Source organism: Sphaeramia orbicularis, chromosome 6 (genome assembly GCF_902148855.1).
Source record: "Sphaeramia orbicularis chromosome 6, fSphaOr1.1, whole genome shotgun sequence".
NCBI classification, from domain to species: Eukaryota; Metazoa; Chordata; class Actinopteri; order Kurtiformes; family Apogonidae; genus Sphaeramia; species Sphaeramia orbicularis.
In genome coordinates this window covers 33,371,313-33,393,669 of record NC_043962.1, presented here as the reverse complement: position 1 = coordinate 33,393,669, position 22,357 = coordinate 33,371,313, and the positions used below count along the sequence as shown (strand labels likewise).

General features: G+C 36.0%; 1 protein-coding gene across 2 annotated transcripts; it reads left to right on the top strand.

Annotated features, from left to right (window-relative positions):
- The first annotated feature begins 24 nt into the window (after positions 1–24).
- LOC115420790 (GRAM domain-containing protein 4-like) lies at positions 25–21,202 on the top strand. 2 transcript variants are annotated; one of them, XM_030136316.1, is made up of 20 exons: positions 25–157; positions 3,143–3,378; positions 3,755–3,860; positions 4,280–4,400; positions 4,489–4,556; positions 5,384–5,516; positions 5,619–5,644; positions 6,203–6,294; positions 7,274–7,365; positions 8,760–8,808; positions 10,816–10,887; positions 10,967–11,010; positions 11,092–11,201; positions 11,421–11,578; positions 13,195–13,212; positions 16,190–16,334; positions 17,482–17,575; positions 17,758–17,848; positions 18,011–18,079; positions 19,222–21,202. In XM_030136316.1, exons 2-20 carry the CDS (start codon positions 3,190–3,192, stop codon positions 19,324–19,326), a joined length of 1,782 nt encoding a protein of 593 aa, XP_029992176.1. In that variant the 5' UTR covers positions 25–157; positions 3,143–3,189; the 3' UTR covers positions 19,327–21,202. The 2 variants fall into 2 exon arrangements, with proteins under 2 accessions (XP_029992176.1, XP_029992178.1); XM_030136318.1 differs by lacking the exon at positions 13,195–13,212.
- Positions 21,203–22,357: the final 1,155 nt, after the last annotated feature.

Sequence of the window (22,357 nt, the reverse complement as noted above, 5' to 3'; positions counted from 1 at the left end):
GACAGCCTGGATCAGAGGGGCTAAGTGCGGGTAGAGGAGAAGGAGTTTGGTCCGGAGCGGTTCAAGCAGGAGTCTGGCTACGTTTGGCCTGGCTTGGAACGGGTTTGGAGCGCCGCGGTCACCGAAGAGGGAAAGTTTGCTCCAGCTTCGATTCACGGTGAGAAACCTGTTCCCCCTCCGCCCCTCCGGTTCTGTCCTCCACCTCGGCTCTGTTCTCCCCTCTATCCGGTCCAACCCGGTCCAACACGGGCCCCTCGGACCGGACCGGGTATTTTTAGGTCCTGCAGGTAAACAACACCTGATTGGCTGTCGTCCGCTCAGGTGGTGCGCGTGCCGGTGCGTAAAGCTCAATGGAAGCCAAGCAGTGTGTGTGTGTGTGTGTGTGTGTGTGTGTGTGTGTGTGTGTGTGTGTGTGTGTGTGTGTGTGTGTGTGTGTGTGTGCGTGCGTGCGTGCGTGTGTGTGTGTTATGGGCTGGGCGGAGGAGACAGCAGTGTTATTGCATTAGTCTGGATAGAGGGGTAAATATCACCATTAACGCCGAATAATTAATTCTTTACAGTTTGAAGGCTGCTTTTTGGTCCTTAAAGGAAAAGAAAGACAATGGTTTCATTTGTAAATTTGTAAAAAAGAAACAAAAAAACAAACAAAACCTGTCAAATCTGTGAAATAAACAGTGAAGGCAACTGTCATGATAAAATGTTTGTTAAGTTAACCATTAAAACCTAGACATTTCTACAATCTCTACATTTAATCTTTCCTAAGTGATTTATCACTATTTATTACAATATTATTCTCTGCATTCCGCAATTTTTTTTTAGTGAAAATCAGATGTTTTCTTGTATTTCATTTCATTTCATTTATTAAGATCCCCATTAGCAACTGATGATTCAGTTGTTATTCTTCCTGGGGTCTCCTCTACATTACATTACAATTTTAATTATTTTACATTAATCTTACGCCATTCACGCCCACACACACACACAAACAGGACATATACAACAGCCCAATGCAATTAAAAATAAATAAACAAACAAACAAACAACATAAATACTATACATTCATACTCCTTCACCAAACAATAGCTGTCTGATACAAATCATAAGACATCTTTCAATATTAGCAATACTCATTCCATTTCATGCCTGCTGTGTAAACAAAAAAGTTTTAATTTCTTTTGAAAACATTTTCTATTATTTTCCAACAACAAAAACCCTGGCAATCCATTCCATGCAACCATGGCCCAATAAAAAACAGTTCGCTGTAACTGATTTATTCTGCCTAGAGGCAGAGCACACCGTGTTTCAGTGGTTTGTCTTGTACAATAATTATGTTGATTAGCATGTATTTAATATACTGATGATATAGATATTCATTAAAGCTCTGAGTACATTCACTGGTTATTGTATTGAAACAGAAAACTTAAGGAAAAATGTGGCATTTTCTGTAAAATATATCACTAACTGAATATAAAAACCATCTACATCTGCTGTCATCTGTCAACCTACATGGGTTTCACTGATGAATCAGTGTTAGAGAAAATGACAGTGTTTCAATGTTCACTACAGAGCTTTTGAACGTCCAAATGGGTCATATCTGATGATTATAATGAAAAGCTTAGAAACTGCATAATAGCTGAATTAGGAAAATGCATCGATGGGATTAGTGGGTAAATGTTATTAAACATTTTAGATCAGTAGAGGCTTTTGGTCACTGGTGAGTTTAGGTCTTTTAGAATAAACTGGATGAAACAGGAATGTTGTTTTTGATGACCTGTCTTATTCATGCTTTTGTGCAGATGATCCCAGACAGTTTAACTCAAGTTATAAGAAGTTTTGTTTTGCACCAAGCAGGTGACATCCACTATAATTAATAACAAAACAGTGTGACATACAATATAATAGAAACTTCTGGCACATAATAAAAATGTGATTAAAAAAAAAGTACTCCAGGCTCCAGCAGTCAGTTGGATTAAGTAAAACAGCAACTTTTAAATATGTATCACAATAATGATAATAACCACAAAACAAGTGTTGCCAGGCACAACAAACCCCGCTCCTTATACGTGTTGTAGCTTATTTTGGCATCGATCCAGCTGATGTCATCATGTGTATGCGTGTGCTGATGTCAGCATATCAATTGCCAACATGTATGTGCTAATTTTGAAGTAAATTGAAAGAAAATTAATGTTTTTATAGATGTGAAATTATGCCCAAGATAAGTAAATGGGAGAAGAAAAAAGATTTTAAAAATTCATAAAAATTGAAACTTTGACTTACTTTTCTGAAACTGTAATCACATCTATTCTGGGTCACTGGCGATCTATAATCCCAATTTGGCATGAATTCAACCAATAGTTTTGCTGCTAGAGCGTTAACAAACAAACAGAACAAACCCTTTCCTCCCCTTCAGGGGGCAGGGTAATAAAATGATGCTGTAATATCTGTCTTTGTGTTTTTGCCCAGCCCAACAGTGAACTGTCAGTCTATTTACACATTTAATCAAAATAATTCAATATAAAATCGTTACTGAAATGAATGGAAATGTTATATTTCCATGGGAAATTTAGGTTTGTTATATTATATCATCATTACTGAAAATGCTGTTGAAAGACTTTTTTAAGAGTTAGTGGAGACCAAATTAAAGTTAAATGAAGAGGAGAATAAAGTAATTAAAGTTATTTGCTCTACATGTAGAGATATGCAGCTGTGTGCTTGGTCAGAGTGATAAGCAGAGGGACAAATGGAAACATCAGAACCAGTTAAACCAGTCCTTGTAGGAATTGTTGTAGTAGAGTAGGAGTGTACACAAATAGTCAGTTTGTCAAAATGCTTAGCATCTTTTTAAAGAGCTGATTGTTTTTTTACTTACTACAACTTAGATGCTGATCAATCACAACAAGTTGAAATAAAGAAATGTCAAACACGTGTTTTTTTGACATATTCATGGAATATGAGTTTGTTATATTTTTCAGTAAATTTTCTTTTTGTCAAACATTTATGTTAATGTCATAAGAAAACTAAAAAAAAAAACCCCAAAAAAACAAAAACTAAAATGGTGTAAATTTGACTGACGTCAACCTGGAAATCATGAAACTTTCATGAAGATGTGAAAGCATCACACTTCTGCTTTTCCTTTCTTCAGCATTTGTCAGCCATGTCCAGGTAGAGACGGTCTCCACGGTAACCGCTATGCTGAGGCGTCTGGACAGAATCCGCTTTCGGGGTCAGAAACGGGATGAGTTGGACCTGGTTGATTCTCCGAACACATCAGACACAGAATGCAACGAGGAAGTCCTACTGAGGCCCCGCAACTCTGTCAGAGAGGGGGAGGAGCTGAGGGAGGGGGAGGGGGAGGCAGAGTCACAGAGTGATGCTCAGGTATGATCACACACATGTATGATGCCAGGACTGACAGCTGCTCTTACCACCTACCTACAGCCATCAGTATGAACAAGTCTACATGTTAACATGCACTCAACCAGGCCAACCAATAATGAACCACTGATAAACTGAGTATTTTAGAGGGAGCTGTCTTCTGTTCCTGTTGTTTCTGTTACTCATTAGAATCCCTCATTGAGGACTTTTTTCTTGCCCTCTTTGATTTCTACAGAGAAATGATGAAAAAATAGTAATCTTCAGTCAGCAGGTTGTTAAAAATGTTAATATGAAAGCTTGTTAACAGAGGAGCATCTCTGAGTTCTCAGATCTGATAACCAGCTAATATTCATCTGTGCTTTGTGTGTTTGTGCGTCAGGCTGGTCCTGGCTCATTTTCTGCTGCTCTACAAGATGACACCAGAACAGACCTGATTGAGGTCAAAGGTCTCCTGGAAGTCGCCCTGTTAGAGAAACATTTCCTCCGTGAGTTTAACTGTTTCATGCACATGAACTGTTTTATTTTTATTGTGCCACTATTGCATGATCATGCTTATGGTTAGCACGGTGGTGCAGTGGTTAGCACTGTCACCTCAAAGTAAGCAGGTCATAGGTTCAACATCTGGTGCCAGGCCTTTCTGTGTGGAGTACATGTTCTCCTCATGTCTGCGTGGGTTTTTCCTCCCAGCGTCCAAAGACATGCACCTTAAATGGTTGATTGTTCCACCTATGTCGCCCATAGGTGTGAATGTGAGAGTGAATTGTTGTTTGTCTCTATATGACGGCTGTGCATGAACTACGGCTCCGACACCCCCTGTGACCCCTATGAGGACTATGTGGTTTGGAAAATGAATTTCCAGTGAGGTGTAATGAATGATTCACTCTGATCTTACTGTCACATTCAGAGGAAGAACTCAAAAAACTTCGGGAAGAGTCGAATGTGGACTCCCTGAAACAGGATCTTGAGCGGGAGCGCAACCGACGCATGGAACTGGAGCAGAAGATCAACGACACCCTCAGATCCAGGTGCTCACTCAGACGTAACTCTATTTAACCACCTCCTGCTGTCTGTTTTTTAAAATCTGACTCATGTTTGACTTCTGTTACATTGCAGATCTGAAGACTCACCTTCTCACTCTCGCAGAGCCCCGCCCCCTCTTACACCTGCAGTTAGCTTTTCAGGTGAGCTGCACAAACACACCTTTCACAAACACCTGTCTCTTACAAGTTTTGTATGTGGAACCCTGTAATGATATATTGATTTATTGCCGACAATTTCCTTTGTTAGAAGGTATGTGCTTTACTGCGCTGCTGTGTGTTTGTGTTCATGTGTAAACATCGGCTTTGAACGCTGCTACTGCATCTATACTATCTGTAATGAGAATATCACCAATATGTTATCAAAATAATGTCATTTCACCATAAGTGTGAAGAGTTCAAGCAGTTATGCTATTTTTATTCAACTATAGAGCATCAGGAAGAGGGAGAAATTGCACATTGGAATGTTTATATTCAGATCTGCGTCACATTCAGATGTTGTCTAGACTTTAAAACGTCAGTCAAAGGCTCTGGCAGCTGGTCCATAAAGAAAGAGGGAGATATATAGCAGTTATAAAATATTCCACATCCTGTGTCACAAGGTACTAGACATATAAGTGTGTATGCAGTGCCAAAAATGTTTACAAATTTCTGCAGTGAACTGTGGGATGGCATTCTGTTCTTTAAAGTATAGTCCAGTGTATCCTGAGCTAAAGGAGATAATAAAAGAAGCATTGGAGCTCCTGTCTTTTGCATTTAGAGAAATGAAAAGGAAATACAACCAGTCACCCTGCCATTCTTTATTTTGTGACTAAAACTCTACATGTTATTCTTTTAAAAGTCTTCAAGTGTATGGTCATGGTGGCGTATTTTCAGCAGACTTTAACAGTTACGTTACACAACTGTTGAGGTGTATTTTGTATTTGGTAAAAAGTGACTGTATCTCTGAATGTTAATGTTTCTTCTCTCAGAAAAACAGAAGGAGTCTCTGTTCAGCAGCTTTCTGAAGTGGCTTTATGAACGCTTCGGTGTTTATATTGAAGACTTCCGCTTCCAGCCGGAGGAGACGACGGTGGAGACGGAGGAGCCCCTGAGCGCCAAAAGGTATGACACCACAAATACTGCCTGAGCTTTTTACCTACATGTGAAGATATAACACGCTAAATGTTTCCTTAATATGAATAATGATGTGTTTGTGACCCACAGGCTGACTGAAAACATGAGACGACTCAGTGAGTACCTTCTACAGCATCAGAAGCAAATCCAAACACTGAACAAAACACAGGGAGATTGGGCTGATGCACAGAGTGAAGTTTAGTTTAGTTTAGTTTAGTTTAGACTAATTCAGTTTAGTTTAATTTAAAGTTAACAAGTTAACACAAGAGATGTTGAGAGCTGAAAGTGACTTACACCCTATAAAAACTTACACAAATACAGAGCTATGCTAACAGCTATAGTGTAAACTATCAGCTGAGGCAGCAGATGAAGATTATAAGAGAAAGTGTTGTTTTGACTGACTGTCAAAATAATCAGCTATGAATTCTTGTTTGAAATAGAAAACTTAGGAATTATCACACAGATGTGTGTAAACAAAGATAATTCGTGGTGGTTTTGGTAGTTTTGAGTGTGTTCTGCTGTCAATAGTTTGTAATATTAATACCGCAGTATTAGTAAAATACACTAAAAGTCTGTATTAAATTATTATAGATCTGTTATTACATAAGAATGTGTCTGTTCAGATCTAGATAAAATGTTCTCACTGATTGGTTGGTTGGTTTGTTTTGTTGCAGAAAGAGGATTCAGACCTGTGACCAACTTCATGAGGAACCTGTCTGCTTTATCCAGCTGGTACTCAGTGTACACATCAGCCATCGCCTTCCTGGTGAGTAGACAGTGTACTGATGTCACATTAAGATAATAAACACATTTTTATTCATTCACTTTATTTTTTTTATTGTTCTAATGTGTTATCCTTGTGTTTTCATGTCTCCATTGTCTTATTCATGCTTTAAAAGTTTTCATATTCATTACATGTTTTTGTTTGTTTTTCAAAATTGTAAAGAAAATAAAAGGAGAAAACAGTGACAAAAAGAAAGAAGAAACAACTGCTGCAATAATGCAGAAAAATATGATGTGGGATTTTGAAAAATCTGAAAATGGATGCTGCCATAAATTTTACATATAGTGTTTATGACTTTTACTGGGTTCCACTAGCAAGGGTTCATTTTTGTACCTACATTACCGGTAAATTTCAATCTACTTGTGCTTCACCAAACTTTAAAACCATCTTAAAAATAAAGATTCCTTTAGATTTTAATCTAAACCTAAATTTAATTTAATTCTCTTGGACCAAACCTTTAAACACCACTGTAAAATGTCATCTAATATTAATATTAAACCTACAATTAAGGAGGTTGAACTTTAGAAGTGTCTGCTTTTTTAGATGAGGTGCCTCAAAGAAACTTTTATAAATAAGTTATAAACAAATGTATAAACTTATATACTAATAGGCTCATTCCTAACTTAAGTTTATGGAACTGCTGAATTTATATAGTTATACAAAGATACATTAAATCTGTATTTACTCATTTTAGACTTTGTTTTGAAACTTATAGGTTGATAAGAGCTAAGTCATTTTCCATTAAATTCTTGTTTTTTATTGTTATGAAACATGCAATTAATGCACCTCATAACTTGTTAAGAGATTAGTATGATAAGTGCACATTTTCTAAATTATTTCATTTAGTTATGATAGGCAGATCTTTTTGTCATGTAGCTTGTATTTTCTCTTCATGTGTCTAGTATGTTTGTTCTACATTATAATCTTGTACATTTACATGTTGCCTCTTCTCTACATGTAGATCTACATGTACGCAGCATGGTATGGTTGGACCATCCCCATGTTCCTGTTCTTCGCCATCCTCCGTCTGTCCTTAAATTACCTCATTGCCAGGTGAGTCCAGGTCCTCTCCATCTCAGCCAATCACAGAGCGAGAATCAGAAACAGGCAGAACACACCAGAGCCATATTCAGCACAGAAAAGATAAGATAATAGCTGAGGTTCCATCCAAGTGTATGGCAAATTTTAAGACAATTTACAGAAAACCGGCAAGAAAATGCACAATCACACACAAAAAAGGGGTGTCTAAAAACAAGATAAAAACACTAAATCTGAGGAAGAAGGTACTCAAAATAAGTGAAATATCTGTCCATGCAGCAAGATAATTTCACTTGACAAGATTTCTTGAATTAAGATTGTTAAATCTAGAAATAAGCATGTCTACAGATGTATGAACACTTAAAATAAGAAATTAACTCTTAAAAACAGGATAAATTATCTAACACTTCTAAATCTAAGTTGTTTTTTTTTTATCTTGGTAAGAATCAAATAATTTGCAGTGCATACATGTTTCCTCCCACTCCTGTTGTTCCATTTGCTTCTTTGTCATCATTGTCTTCATCATCACTGTTTAAAGATCACAAACAACACATAAACATTGCTTTTCTGTTGTGCTTTTACCTCAGCCTTCCTCAGTTGCCGTTGGTAGAGACCCAGATCTTAACTGTGCACATAGACCTTTGCATTCTCTATGGACTTGTTTTACATATGGATCTGTACAATAATCATTTTTATAATTGAATGTAAAACTTATTACAGGGTGTTTGCGCAGGTCTTGGAAGACTTAAAAAGTATGGAAATTTGAAATGCTGTTTTCCAGACCTTGAAAAGTCTGGAATTTTGTGTGAAAGTCTTAATAAAGTATGGAAATTAATCTCTCATAGTCTAATTTTAGAGTATGCTCAAAGGCACAATCTTGTAAGATAAAAAATACATGAGGAAAGCAGATAAAAAACTTGATTTGATTTCACAAACTGGTCGGTTCTGGAATGATTCGAGTGAAACTTGTTTGTGTGATATCGATGCACTTTTGTGATTTCCCTATGTTTTGAAAACGTTTCTGTCAGTAAAATATAATGTACTTTAAATTATGCATGCATTCAATCATTCAATCATTCATTCATGCATACATTCATACATTCATTAAAATGAATTTTTCTATCACACACAACAGGTATAAGCTCAAAAGTAGGCACACAAGTATAAAAGTACATAAAGTCAAGGTCTTGGGAAAAAGTCTGGAGTTTTTATTTGGACAGAGATTTTTATTTGAAAGAGCAAGCACCTTTTATTAATGTGATTATTATAAAATCTGGCTGCTAGTATGGTCAGTGGAGTGGTAGAGGTCAGTGTTTTCTGTTTGAGTTTTAGAAAGTCTTAAAGGTACATATTGACTGTGAAATTCTTATTTACATACTTTGTTTGCTCCCATGATGCCGTGCTGCCAGAGGTTGGAGGATCCAGTGGAGCATCGTTCCTGAAATCTCAGAGCCATTGGTGAGAAATCTGTCACTACATGTCAAACTGTTTGTGATTATGTTTACCTTAAACTCACCTGAAGGTAAACAGCTCCACCTGCTGCACTAGTAACTCATGGATGGGAGTCATGAGATTGACATCTGGATTCATCCGTACAGTATGATTTTATATGAAGTACAGTCATGGAAAAAATTATTAGACCATCAAAAGTCATCAAAAACAATGGTTATGCAATCAAGTACTAACTCCTGTGTGTATGACATGACTAAAACAGACAGAAAAGAAAATATAGAATCTCTAAAAGCACTGTTTTTGTCAGTACAATGCCATAGATATTGATGTAAGAACTGAAGTGATTTTGGTTATTATCAAGAAAACCATGGAAAATGTCTAGATATCAGCTTGAAATTAAACTCTTATGAGCTTTTTTTGTTCTTATCATTATATTTGTCCAAACAAATGTACCTCTAGTTGTACCAGACATTAAAATGAACAAGAAATAGAAGAAAACAAAGGGTGGTGTAATATTTTTTTTTCTACAACTGTATCTGAAATGTGTATAGTTTAAAAAGCTGTGAATTATTTTCTCTCAGAAGTTCTTTATCATAAAAGTGACAGGGGCAGTAAGTGGAAAATATTTGTATTTCCTCCTAGTTACTAACTGTTTTTTTTTTTTTTATCATATTTTGAATACATCATTTCTTTAAGCTGTCAGTCCCAAAGACTGGGAACTGAACTGGAAAATTCTTTTGGTTTGACAAAATACATTTTTATCTCAGGCAGTGAAAAAACTTTCAACAAGAAGGAAGAAAGAAAAGAAATAACAGTGTTTTAGTTCAGACATTTGTGTCATTTATGTAGTACTGACAATGTGCATTATTTTACTGATATGTGGAAATAAATTAGACGGCCTGTTCCCTTTATCTGAATGCAGGTTCCTATTCTTTGGTCTCAACTCCAGACCTGTTCTATTGAATTTGGTGAAGACCAATGAGGCCAGACCTGTCCATGGGGCTGCTTGTCAGTCAGATGTCCATTTACTTTTGAGTCTTTGAAAATAGAGAGATTATTGTAATATCTAAATAATTAATGGATTTTTTGTGTTAAACCCCTCGAATTAAAGCTGAATGTCCATATTTCATTGACTTTTCAATGCACTGTTCTAGTGTTCAGAGGCAAAATTACACCATTTTTTGTCACTTTCCAAATACTTATGGACATGCCTGTATCAATGCTGAGCCATCAAACTGTTTTTCATTGTTTTTCTTGTATCAATCTAGTTAATCATGTCTACGGGGCATTTAAAAGAGTGACATTTTGCTTCTTTTAAATAGAATTATGCATTTTAAAACCTTTCCTGTGGTCTACATAAACTGTAAATGCTCTGCTTGGGTCTGAATTCTTCATTAATTAAACTCCACAGGTCCATCTTCAACCCTATTTCTGAGTAATGACACCAGGAAGGTAGTATTGAGCGCTGGCCCTTTAAATGCAAATGAGACACTTCATGCCCCACCCCCTCCAGGTTGTTGGCTGTGCTGCTCTGTCCCCTTCAGCCAACAACTGAACATTTTAGGTAATCGACTCAAAGTTTGGACATATTTTCAGTATGGACTACAACTGCTGCTGCTGATAAACAATTATGTCGTACTCAGAGAAATGTTTGTCAGAAGTCTTGACCTTATATGTGCAAATGGCGTGACGTAACTAGTTGCAGATGAAACAAATTAAGCAGGAATTGAAAAGGGTTGTAGAAATCCACTTGATTTTTGCCAAAATGAATATAAAGATAGCTTTTCAGCACCTGGAGGGTTCAAATTCAAACTTTTTGAACTTTTTGGGTCCAAATATACAAATAAATGTACCACAGACTAATAAAAGTGGGTTTAGCCCTTTAATGTACAAAACAGCATGTTCTCCAAACCTGTTGGGCACAGAAAAATGTGAAACAAAACGTGACATGGCTACATGTATTTCAGAGCTCCATTCTCACCTGTGATGTTACAGAGGTGTGTTTGTTAACAGGAGCCGCCTAAAGAAGATCTGACAGTGTCAGAGAAGTTCCAACTTGTTCTTGACGTGGCTCAGAAGGCTCAGGTGAGATGTGGCTCAGGTGAGTCCCACCCGCTACTTCGGACTCATTTCACTAAAGCTCTGATTGTTTTTGTCTTCACAGAACCTGTTTGGGAAGATGGCAAACATTCTAGAGAAAATAAAGAAGTGAGTCCCCCCTCCAGATTGAGATACGGTATAAACCTTGACTGACTGATTTCACTCACTGTGTGTGTTGTATGTTTACAGCCTGTTCATGTGGGTTCAACCTGAGTTAACTCAGAAGCTCTACGTCGGTCTGTGGGTGGCCTTCATCTCATCCTGTCTGCTGCCTTTCAAACTGCTGGGATTCATCATAGGTAATAAACCCACAAAGACCTAAACCACTAGCAATCAAACACATCTACTGATCTAAAATGTTTAATAACTTTTCAACCACTAATCTTATCAAAATAATTGAGGTAAAATCCAGCTTCTCAGCTTTCGGTAGCATCAGATACGACCTATTTGGTGTAAAAATGCATAAATAAATGTTCACTGAGTGATTCTGAGCCCCTCTCCCTCCTTCTCCTTCACAGGTTTTTATGCAGGTATAAAGTTCTTCATCATCGACTTCATCTTTAAGAGCTGTCCTAAACTGAGGCGGAGATATGACACGCCGTATATCATCTGGACCAGTTTACCTACAGACATACAGCTGAAAGAACGCAACAGTAGCAGCACACTCAGCAGACGGGTTAGTCTGAAAGCTGTAATATGTACACAGAAATGCACACGGGTACTCTGGACACAAATTATTACATACACACATACATATACTACACATACATATACATACATACATACATATAGTTCTGATTCTTGAACAACATGCACGAAGCAAGGCATGTAGCACCACATTATGTTATAATGGTGCAATATGTTATAATGTCATATTTTTCATTATGTAATAACGCCGCGTTTTATAATAACATGCTGCATTTTGTAATTAAATTCTTGAATGTATTTTGTAATAAACTTTGCTGCATTTTGTAATAACTTATTACATATTGCAACAGACAAAATGCGGGGGTGTAGCACTTTTTTTTAGGAAATATAGTAATTTGGTACATTATGTAATTAACCATCAAAAAACCATTGAAATTAATGCCTTAATTAGAAAAAACATCATACCAGCAGAACAACATTAAGCACTCCAGCTTACTTAGAATTCATCAGAAAAAAAACAAAAAACAACTAGTATTCATGAACTAGTAGGATGTTTCACTGGTCAAACCTAAGTCAAATGTAACTGTATTCATTATCATGGAGAATGTGTCTGCTAAAGAGACAAAAGCTACACTAATTAAGTATTACTGACAATAAAATTACAGGTGAAAAAAAAAATTCCTTGTAAGTGTGAAGCCCTGTACTTAGGACATATTTCATGTGATAACTGGGCTCTGAAAGATAAAATACTGTTAATGCTTTTGGCAGCATGCAAAAAGACTATCACAAGAAAACGGTTAAACCCTGAAGAACCCACAACTGAAGAATGGATCAATAACGTACAGGACATTTTCATTCTGGAGAAGTTGACATTTTATTTTATGGGTCAAAGGGAATCTTTTTTCACTATTTGGACAAAATGGACAAACTAGTGTAAATGTACACTCCATAATGTGTTTTATCTTGTTGATGAAGAAGTGGAGCAAATCCTCTCCTCTCACCCACTTGTTATAATTGTTTTATATTCTACTAAAGAACTTGGATTAGCAACTCACTCTGTTGTTCACATTTGAGGTGTGGACATTGAATTGTACCCGAAAGGGACATTTTGTATGATTTGTGTCTCCGAATAAACAAAGAATGGGGAAAAAAATTACTGGTGAACTGAAATTTGGAAGACACAATACGTAATAACTTATAACAAAATGCGGCATTATTACATAATGAGGTGAAAAATGATTACATTATTACATATTGCACCGTTATTACATAATGCGGTGCTACAAGGCATTAAATAAAAATACAAATAAACAATAAAAGTACAAATAAAAAGACAGTAAAACAGCAATACTAAAGCAGCATAAGACAATATACAGTTAATATGACAATTATTCACACAATTACTCATTTCAGTCTGTTTGTACACAGTACACAGATGAATCACTGACTGATCTGAAGTCAGACTGTCCTCGAGTCATTTGATCAGAGAAACATCACTAATTATTGCGTCATTCCCATCCTAATGTCACAAACCAGGCATCTAGCAGCGCTTCATCCTGGATGATAACATGTCAGTGCTGGTTTTTTGTGTCATTGTGTTACTGGTGATATTGGTGTCTGAGTGGTTGTGTTTCTCTCTCTCAGCCGTCTGAGTGTGAACAGGTAGGAGAATACTGTGTGTGTTTGTAGTGACTTTGAAGGGTGTGATACACTGTAGTCGTAAGAGTCACAGAGTTCCTGCCCCTTAGATGATTTACCCCATAGATTTTGACCTTTGACCTTTAGAACCCCTTCAGAGCAAACTAGAGATGTTTAATAGACCTGAGTTTTAGCTTTAGTTTTAGCCCAGGTTTTGTATTATTATTGAATTTCTGTGACTGGGTTGGGCTTTGAAGTGATTTTTCTTCTTTACTGTTTAAGGCATTTCTTTCATCCACCACTCCTCTGTGCTCATCTGAATCAGTTGATGAGTTTGTAAACTTGCTGCTTTTTTTCCTTGGTTCTGTTTCTTTTCACAAGCAAACCAAAATACTTAACTACAAACTATGATATGAACATCCACTCTTCTTATTAATACATGAAAGAGCCCCTGTGGTCCAGACTGGTGCAGATTTTTGTAAGGGGAAACACTGTTTAAGGACCTCAGTTTAGTCTGTGGTGGTCTGCTGCTGCTGTTACTGTACAGGCTTCTGTTGTTTATGGGCTTCCTCCCAGAATACAAAGCACACTGGACTGCTGGAGCTGTTTAGCTCACACTTCCAGAGTATGCTTTATAGTTGGTTCACACTCAACACACTCCATAGTTTATGTGGGACCAGACCAAGACCACCTCCATGTTACTGTGTTCACTCCATTGTGTAAGATTTAGGTGGATCTAATTGCAGAAAGGAATGTAATATTCAGATATTATCTTTTCATCAGTGTATAATCACATGAAATTGAGAATTGTTGTATTGTTTTTTTACAATGAGCTGTTTATCTCTGCAGAGGGAGTGGGGCGCCTCCACAGTGTCCTGCATGTTGCACCACAGTGTTTCTACAGCAGCTCAGAACAAACTTCTTTTTTTCCATTTTATTGCTTGAGGGATCCAGTGTTGAGTGTGGACCAGAGTTAATATCTCTTTAAAGCTGAAAGGCAAAATCAGGAGCAGCTTTCTCCTTTCATTTCAAGTCAGATCTGATGTTGTTTCACGCTATTATGGAAATGTGATACCCCTTTTCCAAGCCTCTAAACACAAAGTAGAGCTGTAGAATCCATGTAGTATGACAATCACACAACAGTCAATCACATTTATCCCCTTACTTGTCTTTAAAAAGCCTGTGATTAGACGAAATCTGCTTCAGAGGTAGATTTTCTTCCGCTTGAAAACACATGGAAAGAGTCGATGCAGAAATGCAGTGTCCTCTCAGACCACTTGAATTACAATACACTGAAAGGTAATCATGAAGTATTTGCCCTGTGATGCACACACCACAGCTTTTACTGAAAATGAACAACAAACGCAGGATTGAGTGATAGCCTTTCTTTTCTTTTTTCCTATATCTCTTCATTCAACAGTGGAGCTGCAACGGTCTTTTAGAGAAGGTGCTCCACTGTTTGTCCAGTGTGTGTTGGAGAAGGCGCTCATCACTGCCCATGATGGATATCAGTGTCTTTAGCGTCCTCCTCTCCACCACAGTCCCAAAATTACCCAACCTGAGACTGATTATATAGCCAGCCCTGTTTGATTTGATTTTTTTTTTTTCGAACTTGCAAAGAAACAAAACAAAATAAAACATTTAAATGGACAGAATCTATCTTCAAGCACACCCAAGTCTGAATTTTGCATGGTCGAAAAGGAGTAGGAAGAAGTATACACTTGTTTAATCCTACTCTTCAGTGCTTTTACACCTTTATCACTAACTTGATACAAGAATCAAACAACACAATTTTCCTAATTTTAGCATCGAACCACAACAAATACATAATGCAGTAATTGAATTACACACAACAATATGATCATGGTAGTACAGTCATACAGACAGACTCAACAATTCAACCATTTTCTTTAATTACAGCATATTTATCAGTACAACATCATCAATAAACAAACAAACAGGCCTCAATGTCATTATTAAATACTGGACCTCCTAAGAATCATTTCGCAGATTGACAGCTACGCTTACGTCAGTCTGCCCCAGGGCAGCTCTGCCTACAAATGTAGTTTACCACCACCAGAGGGAGAATGTGAGAGTGGATGAATAATGGATCCTCTGTACGTGCTTTGAGTATGCCTTCATAGAAAAGCACTATATAAATCTAATCCATTATTATCATTGTTATTATTATTTATATCTTTTTTTAAACTGAATTATGTTTGATATTTGTTTTATCACCACACACAATTTGTTCCACAATTTTACTCCACAGATGGTGATGCAGAAACTTTTAACATAGTGCACACTTTATGAGTCTATAAATTTAACTTTCCCCTTAAATCATAGCCTCCCTCTCTTTCACAAAACATTTCTTGAATATTGCCCAGCAGTAAGTTATTCTTTGCTTTATACATTACTTGAATAGTTTTGAATTCCACAAGGTCAATGAGTTTTAAAGTTTTAGATTGTAAAAATAGTGGATTTGTGTGTTCATGAAAACCAACATTGTGCGCGATTCTCATCTGTTGATGATTCTATAAGTCTGTTGGTGTCGCTGGCTGTGATGCTGCTGCCCCAGCATATAACAACACATAACAACACATAGCAGCAAAGAAGATTTTATCACACACACACTGTAAATACAGTCTTTCACAAATGTATCGTCTAATATTCAATACAGGACCAAATGTCATGCAGCATTCAGTCATCAAATGCATTTACCAGAGGACAAAAATACTGCTGTTTTTCTGTTTATTCTACTCATGTTTGTGAAAGTTAAAATTAAAAGTCAGTTGTATTAGCTGCTAAATGCTAGATGTATCATGTAGCACCCCTTTCATTACCTACTTGTTTAGTTAAATAAATCACTGTTGCTGTAATGAACTCTGCAGCCTCTAGGGGGCTCTGGAGGTCTTTACATTGGCTGATCCAGTTCTTGTGACTCTAGTATCCACATACTCGTGCATATCATAATGTCTGCCCCACTGTCCCCCTGGTCTAGGTACCTGCTTCAGTTCGAGGCAATGTGGGAGCTGCAGCTCCTGTGGGCGTCAACAGGGAGGAGGATGGAGGTCGAACCTACAGCACCAAGAGAGGAGCTTTTCACGAAGTCTTCAACCTGTCTGAGAGTGAACACCCACTAACAGGTGAGAGGGAACCTGCAGGAGTCCATGTAATTTAAATCTAGTTTTACAGAATATTAAAGGGGTTATATGCAGTATTTCTACTTCAAATATTAAAATAATTACTCAAAAGTATCTTTAGAATGTTGAGAATGAAAACAAAAAAAAAAAGAATGTTGAGAATGAAGAGATCTGAAGTTATGCCGAAGTATTCAAATGTAAAAACAAACAAAAAAACATGAATCTGCTCACATCGATGGTGTGATTTTACAAATTATATAACATATCATTAATGATTTGTTTACAAATATGTAGTAACACACTATAATTTAGCTGTTAGCACATGTAATGGAAGCATTAAAGGGACTACAGATAGGGTTTGTGCTTTCAATTATTAATAAATAACCTAAAATTCTCATTAGAGTGTTGAAAATAAAGAGCTGTGGAGAAGATGGATTGTAGAGATATGAACTCAATCTAGTCATATTGATGATCTGGAGGATTTATGTGACCACTAGAGGGAGTAGTGAGTCACTCAAAGCATCAAAAAATGAAGATAAGGGACAAGAACTGTAAAAGAACCAACTTTTAGAGTCAAAGTGATAAAAGCTAAAATTGCTGTTGTTTTCACCCCTGGACACAGCTGTAAACGAAAAGAATGGAGTTTGATTCTGAAATCAGTGTTTTTTCAACACACATTTGATCATGAGGTTTATGAAGGTATAAAGTCATTATATGATGTTATGATCTTTGCTAAGTCGCTGTTTGTTGATCTGTGGTTCAGACTAAACTGTGATAGTTCTGAGCTTGTTTGTTCGATTCCAAACAGATCTTTAGTGCAGGTACTGACAACACAAACTGTGCAGAAAACAGAGGGGATTTGTGGTTTTACTGTGGCTGTTTTCTGTCTAAAACACAGCTAAGCTAACAGAGCTATAAGGTAAACTATCAGCTGATGCAGCACATGAAGATTATAAGACACAGTGTTATTTTATTTTAAATAAGTGGCCATGAGTTTATGACTGAAGAAGAAAAGTTGATCATATGGTCCATGACTTCCTCCTGAGACCTTGGAATACCAATACTACGTCAAACCTCTTTAAAGGTTTATTCAACTTTCAGAACCAGAAAAGCTGTTTGTTGACCAGGTATTGTGTTGTTTTTGTGTCAGTGTGTGAGAACGGCTGGCGCTGCTGCCTCATCAACAGAGACAAGAAAACACCGACAGACTACATCCGCAACGGAGTCCTGTACATCACAGAGAAGTGAGTTGGACAAATGGACGATAGATATTTAAGTTATTTGACCTTAGTTAAACATTTCAATACTGCTGTCTTGACTAAATCTTCCCTGAAGAAGAGTTTTCTAAACTGAAAGCAGTTAAGTGGAAAAATAGAATATAAAATGAATAAATTCAAGGGACATCTGTGTTTCTGTCTGCCCTCAGTCATCTGTGTTTTGAGGTCTCCAGTTCACGTTCTGGACCGTCTAAAAGAAACAAAGTCATCAAACTGAGTGAAATCACTGAGATCCAAAAGGTACATTTAAGTCACATATCTCAGAAAATTCACCCGCTTCTTCTCAATTCTTTTTGTCAATCAGAGTTACTTTATTTGTACCATTAACTATGCTAAACATAGCTTTTTCTTCTTCTGCTTCTTCTTCCTCACCTTCTCCTCCTCCTTCTTTGATTGTCATAGTATAAAGTTTTGTCGGTGCTACCAGGATCTGGGATGGGCATCTCCATAGCAACACCATCCACACAGAAGGTGAGAGTTTTAGGTGTTCGTTCATCTTGCCCGTTCAGCTGTCATGGTAATTAAAGCTGCAAAGATTATTTGATTCATCAATTATTTGTCAGTTATTAAATAAATCATCAACTATTTTGATAAATTAATACACATTTTTTTAATACAGTTCTGACATTGTTTTAGATGATTCCAAACAGATCTATAGTGCAGGTATTGAACAAATCATACAGAAAACTGAGGGGATTTGTGGTTTTATTGTGGCTGTTTTCTGTCTGAAAACAGAGCTGAGTTAACAGAGCTATAATGTTAATATAATGTTAATTATCGGTACGCGAAGATTAGAAAATCTGCTGTAAATTGTAGCTTGAAGACGAAAATTTGATGATACCATTATACACATGAGTGTAAACAATACATAGCATTGATTCATTGGTGGTTTTGGTGTGTTCTGATATGTAACTTCCTCCTGCTGTTGAGAGTTTGGAATATTAATACTAACCCTTTAAGCGTTATTGTCTATGGTGTGAGATTATTTTTGTGGAAAAATTGCATATGATGAAGCGAGCCATGGTGTTAGAATGACTAAACCATGCAAAAAGAATGGCACATAAAAAGAAATACTACTGTTTTTAACGTGTAGTTTGAGCCATAACATACAAATGGTCATAGAGATACTGATTTGAAATAAGATAAGATATACTTTACTGATCCACCAGCGGGGAAATTCAAGTGAGTACAGCAGCACAAGACAGTATGCGCTAAATTTAATAGAAAAATAAAAACGATAAAAAATATAAACAAGTTTGTTAAAGCGACTAAAGTGACATAAAATAGCAATAATAATGATAAAGTAGCAAGCGTGCAGTGGGTGAGTTAAATATTGTTGTTTATAGAATAGAATAGAATAGAATAGAACAGAATAGATCTTTATTGTCACAGGAACAATGAAAATCAGATTTGCACCTCTGTTCTGTTTAGCAGGCATGTGCAAAAAGCTACAGGATAAAATATTAAATATACATATACTACTAAAGTACTACTAAAACTACTGAAATAAACAAAAGCTACTATTGTCAGGATTATTCCAGCAGAGACCATCATGTGACCTCAGGTAACAGTGGGTCAGTCTCTGGTTCATTTGTTCTGATCTGTTCTTCCAGCCGCTGGTTTTCGGTGGGATGATCCACAGAGACGAAGCCTTCGACGCCATCTCTGCTCAACGTGCATTGGTGACCATGGCAACGACCTCCAACCAGGAGTCTTAGTATATATTTACATAAATGCAGGAACCAGAAGAAGGTTTTTTTAAAGATTGTGACAGCTAAATCACAGCTGATATCAGACGCTAAACCTATACCCACCTTAATATCATCATAATAACAGCGACACAACTGCCTTCCAACAAACAGCTGATTTTAGCCGATCACAGTTACACAAAAACCTCCTGCAGATCAGTGGGAAGCTACTACAAGGTTAGTGGTCGTTAAGTCCAAATAATATGCAGCTAAAACGTTACAGAGCATGAATCAGCTGTACGGTGTCACATAATCGATTCGATGTACCGGTTCATCCGTGGAATGTCATACTCGTATGTATCTAAACACTTTTAAACATTTTGCTGTTGTTGTTACTTGTAACTCTGTCAGTGTGTTGTTACATAGTACGATATCACAAAACACAAACAGACAGGAGAAGAATTTCAGTATTTCTGTTCTGTAAATAACCAAAAATGCACTGACTTATCCAATATAAAGCTAAAGAGGATGGATAATTTGGAATTTTTCTGAACATATTCCAGTTGCATGTCTGGTTTTTTGCAGAGCAGATGATACAGAACTTTCAGGGAAGTGTCTGTGTTGTGCTGCAGCCTTACACTTAATATTATTGTATGTCGTGTATTATGTGTTTTGGTATTAATAATATACAGACTGTTCACTGTGCAGGTTTGATGGAAACACTTCTTTTTCTTTTAACTTTAGCTTCTTTTGTCTCAGCTAAAAATCAAGGAAACAACAGCATGTTCTGCAAAACTTAACAGTTAATTTTACCAATTGAAAACTCTTATCTTTCTCTTTATTCTTCCTTTCTGTGGTGGATGAAAACAGTTTAGCACATCTTTCATCTTTAACTCATCTTTAACTTACCCTGTGCTCTCCATAATTATAAATTGCTTTCATGTGCTAACATGGTTACATGGGTAAATCCTATTGCATTAACATGTTTAATATTTAAACTTTTGTTTACATATGGCACGTATACCGTATTATTTTTAGAGCATTCTCTCCATGAGCTTGGCACAACACGAGAAGACCTGTCTTTGCTGCTATTTAACTGTATTATTTGTATTCGATAAGCTTCTCAAACAGGATGTAAACTGTTACTTTGACATTACACCAGCTCTTGATAACACTGGTCTACAATGTTTCAGCCTCAGAGATTCAAAGTGTTAAATCTTACATATTTTAATAAGATGAATTAAAAAACAAATGACAAAAGTACTGCTTAGCTGAAGTTTTTCCAATGTATATGATAAAGTGTTTTTGGTTTATGTACATTTATACAATAGATTAATAATGAAAGAACCTGTAAAGTGAATGTGTTGTAATGTTGACGTCGATCTGGTAGCACTGAGACAAACATTTCTTTGGAGTAAAACCCATTAACCCTTAATTCTCACTATTTCATATTTTGATCCAAGACTGTATCTTGGAAACTTCAGCCAACCAGGATTTTGACTGAACTGTTCTTTATTAGTGACTCAAACTCAGTGAAGTTTCACTACTTTAATTCTGGAGGCGTTTTACTACTTTAGACCAGTGTTATCATAACTCAACGTGCATGACATTCAGTTGAGTTTATGTCAAAAAGGGAACGTACTAATTCAAATCTCAGCCAGTATATAATGAATCAGTTCAGTTTGTTACAGTCATGTTACTGTTGGTTTGCCTTTTCTGTTGGTGTCCGTTTTGTTTAAGGATTTGGGCATCCCATCACCTCAAACTGAATGCTCGGTTTCTTTTCTTGGTCGACCTGCTACGTCTTTGTGATCTTGGGTTTTATATTAGGGGGAATTAAAGTTTTTAAACATTGTAAAGTTTTGATGTACATTTTTTTATTGAAGTAAAATCAGACATCAACACTAACAGCTTCCTGTTGTTTTTTGTTACAGAGAGCTGACTACTGGCTGAAGCTGGTACATACCCCAAAATTAGAATCTATAAATATATTATTAATCTGTGCAACACACTATAATTAATACCAATAACTATTGGAAAATACATTAAATAAATGATGTAAAATTAGCACAGCAAATTATATTTTCATAACCTTTGAGGTTAAAGTTTAGAATCCATGACAAACATCTTAAATTTACAAATTAATAATGAATTCGTCATTAATGAGGATTAATATTATATAAATACACGAATCTCTTATTTATCCTATGGCTCATGGACCAAAGTTCAGCATCTTAAAATTAACATAATAAAAATTTTCTATTAAACCTCCATCTTTTACCTGTAATTGTTTTATACAGTTTTACTTTATATTAATTTTGATCTACTTAGATATCTAATTATATTCTCTTATTTTTATGGTCACTTTACTTATTCAGATTATACATTCTATTCTATTCTGTGATTTTTTTTTTTTTTTTTGCTTTATTTTTAATATTGCTTAGTGTCCTTTCAGATAAGTCACTGATTGTACAAGAATAAATAAAGGTTGATTGATTCGTTGACATTTACATTAATATTTTCTAATAGGCAAAAATAAATTGTACTTGTTAGTCCATGTTAATGACTGAATTACAGTAAATCTTTTCCTTTTTTTTTTTTAACTAAATCAAAGACTAGATTCCTTTTATTATATTTTATTATTATTTAATTAAATTAGGCTGAAAATAATGGAATTGCATTAGGCTTAACATTTAAACAAGAATTAAACACAAACCCTAAAATTCTGTGAAATGAACATATTTAAAAACTATTTTAATATCTGTATTATAAGCACGTTATGTATATGTATAACAACAATACTACTACTACTAATAATAATAATAATAATACTTGACTGATTCAAAAGTTGTCAGAAGAGAAACAGTTTCTAATTTCAATAATATGAGAATTTAACTATATGTTTTATTTTCAGTTGTATTACTCTAATAACAGATGAAGTTCATAAATATAATGACTAATAATGAACACTCTTCAACAGTTTATAACAGTTTTAGGTGCACACTGACATTATTTAATCTGGGTTTTAATGTGTTAACCTTGCTGACAAAGTGCAGATTAT

Excerpts from the sequence above, each read along its gene's own strand:
- LOC115420790 (XM_030136316.1), top strand. The coding sequence starts at position 3,190 with ATGCTGAGGCGTCTGGACAGAATCCGCTTTCGGGGTCAGAAACGGGAT. Across the intron at positions 5,517-5,618 it reads GAGCCCCTGAGCGCCAAAAG|GCTGACTGAAAACATGAGAC; the intron begins GTATGACACCAC and ends TGTGACCCACAG. Across the intron at positions 17,849-18,010 it reads AAATCACTGAGATCCAAAAG|TATAAAGTTTTGTCGGTGCT; the intron begins GTACATTTAAGT and ends TGATTGTCATAG.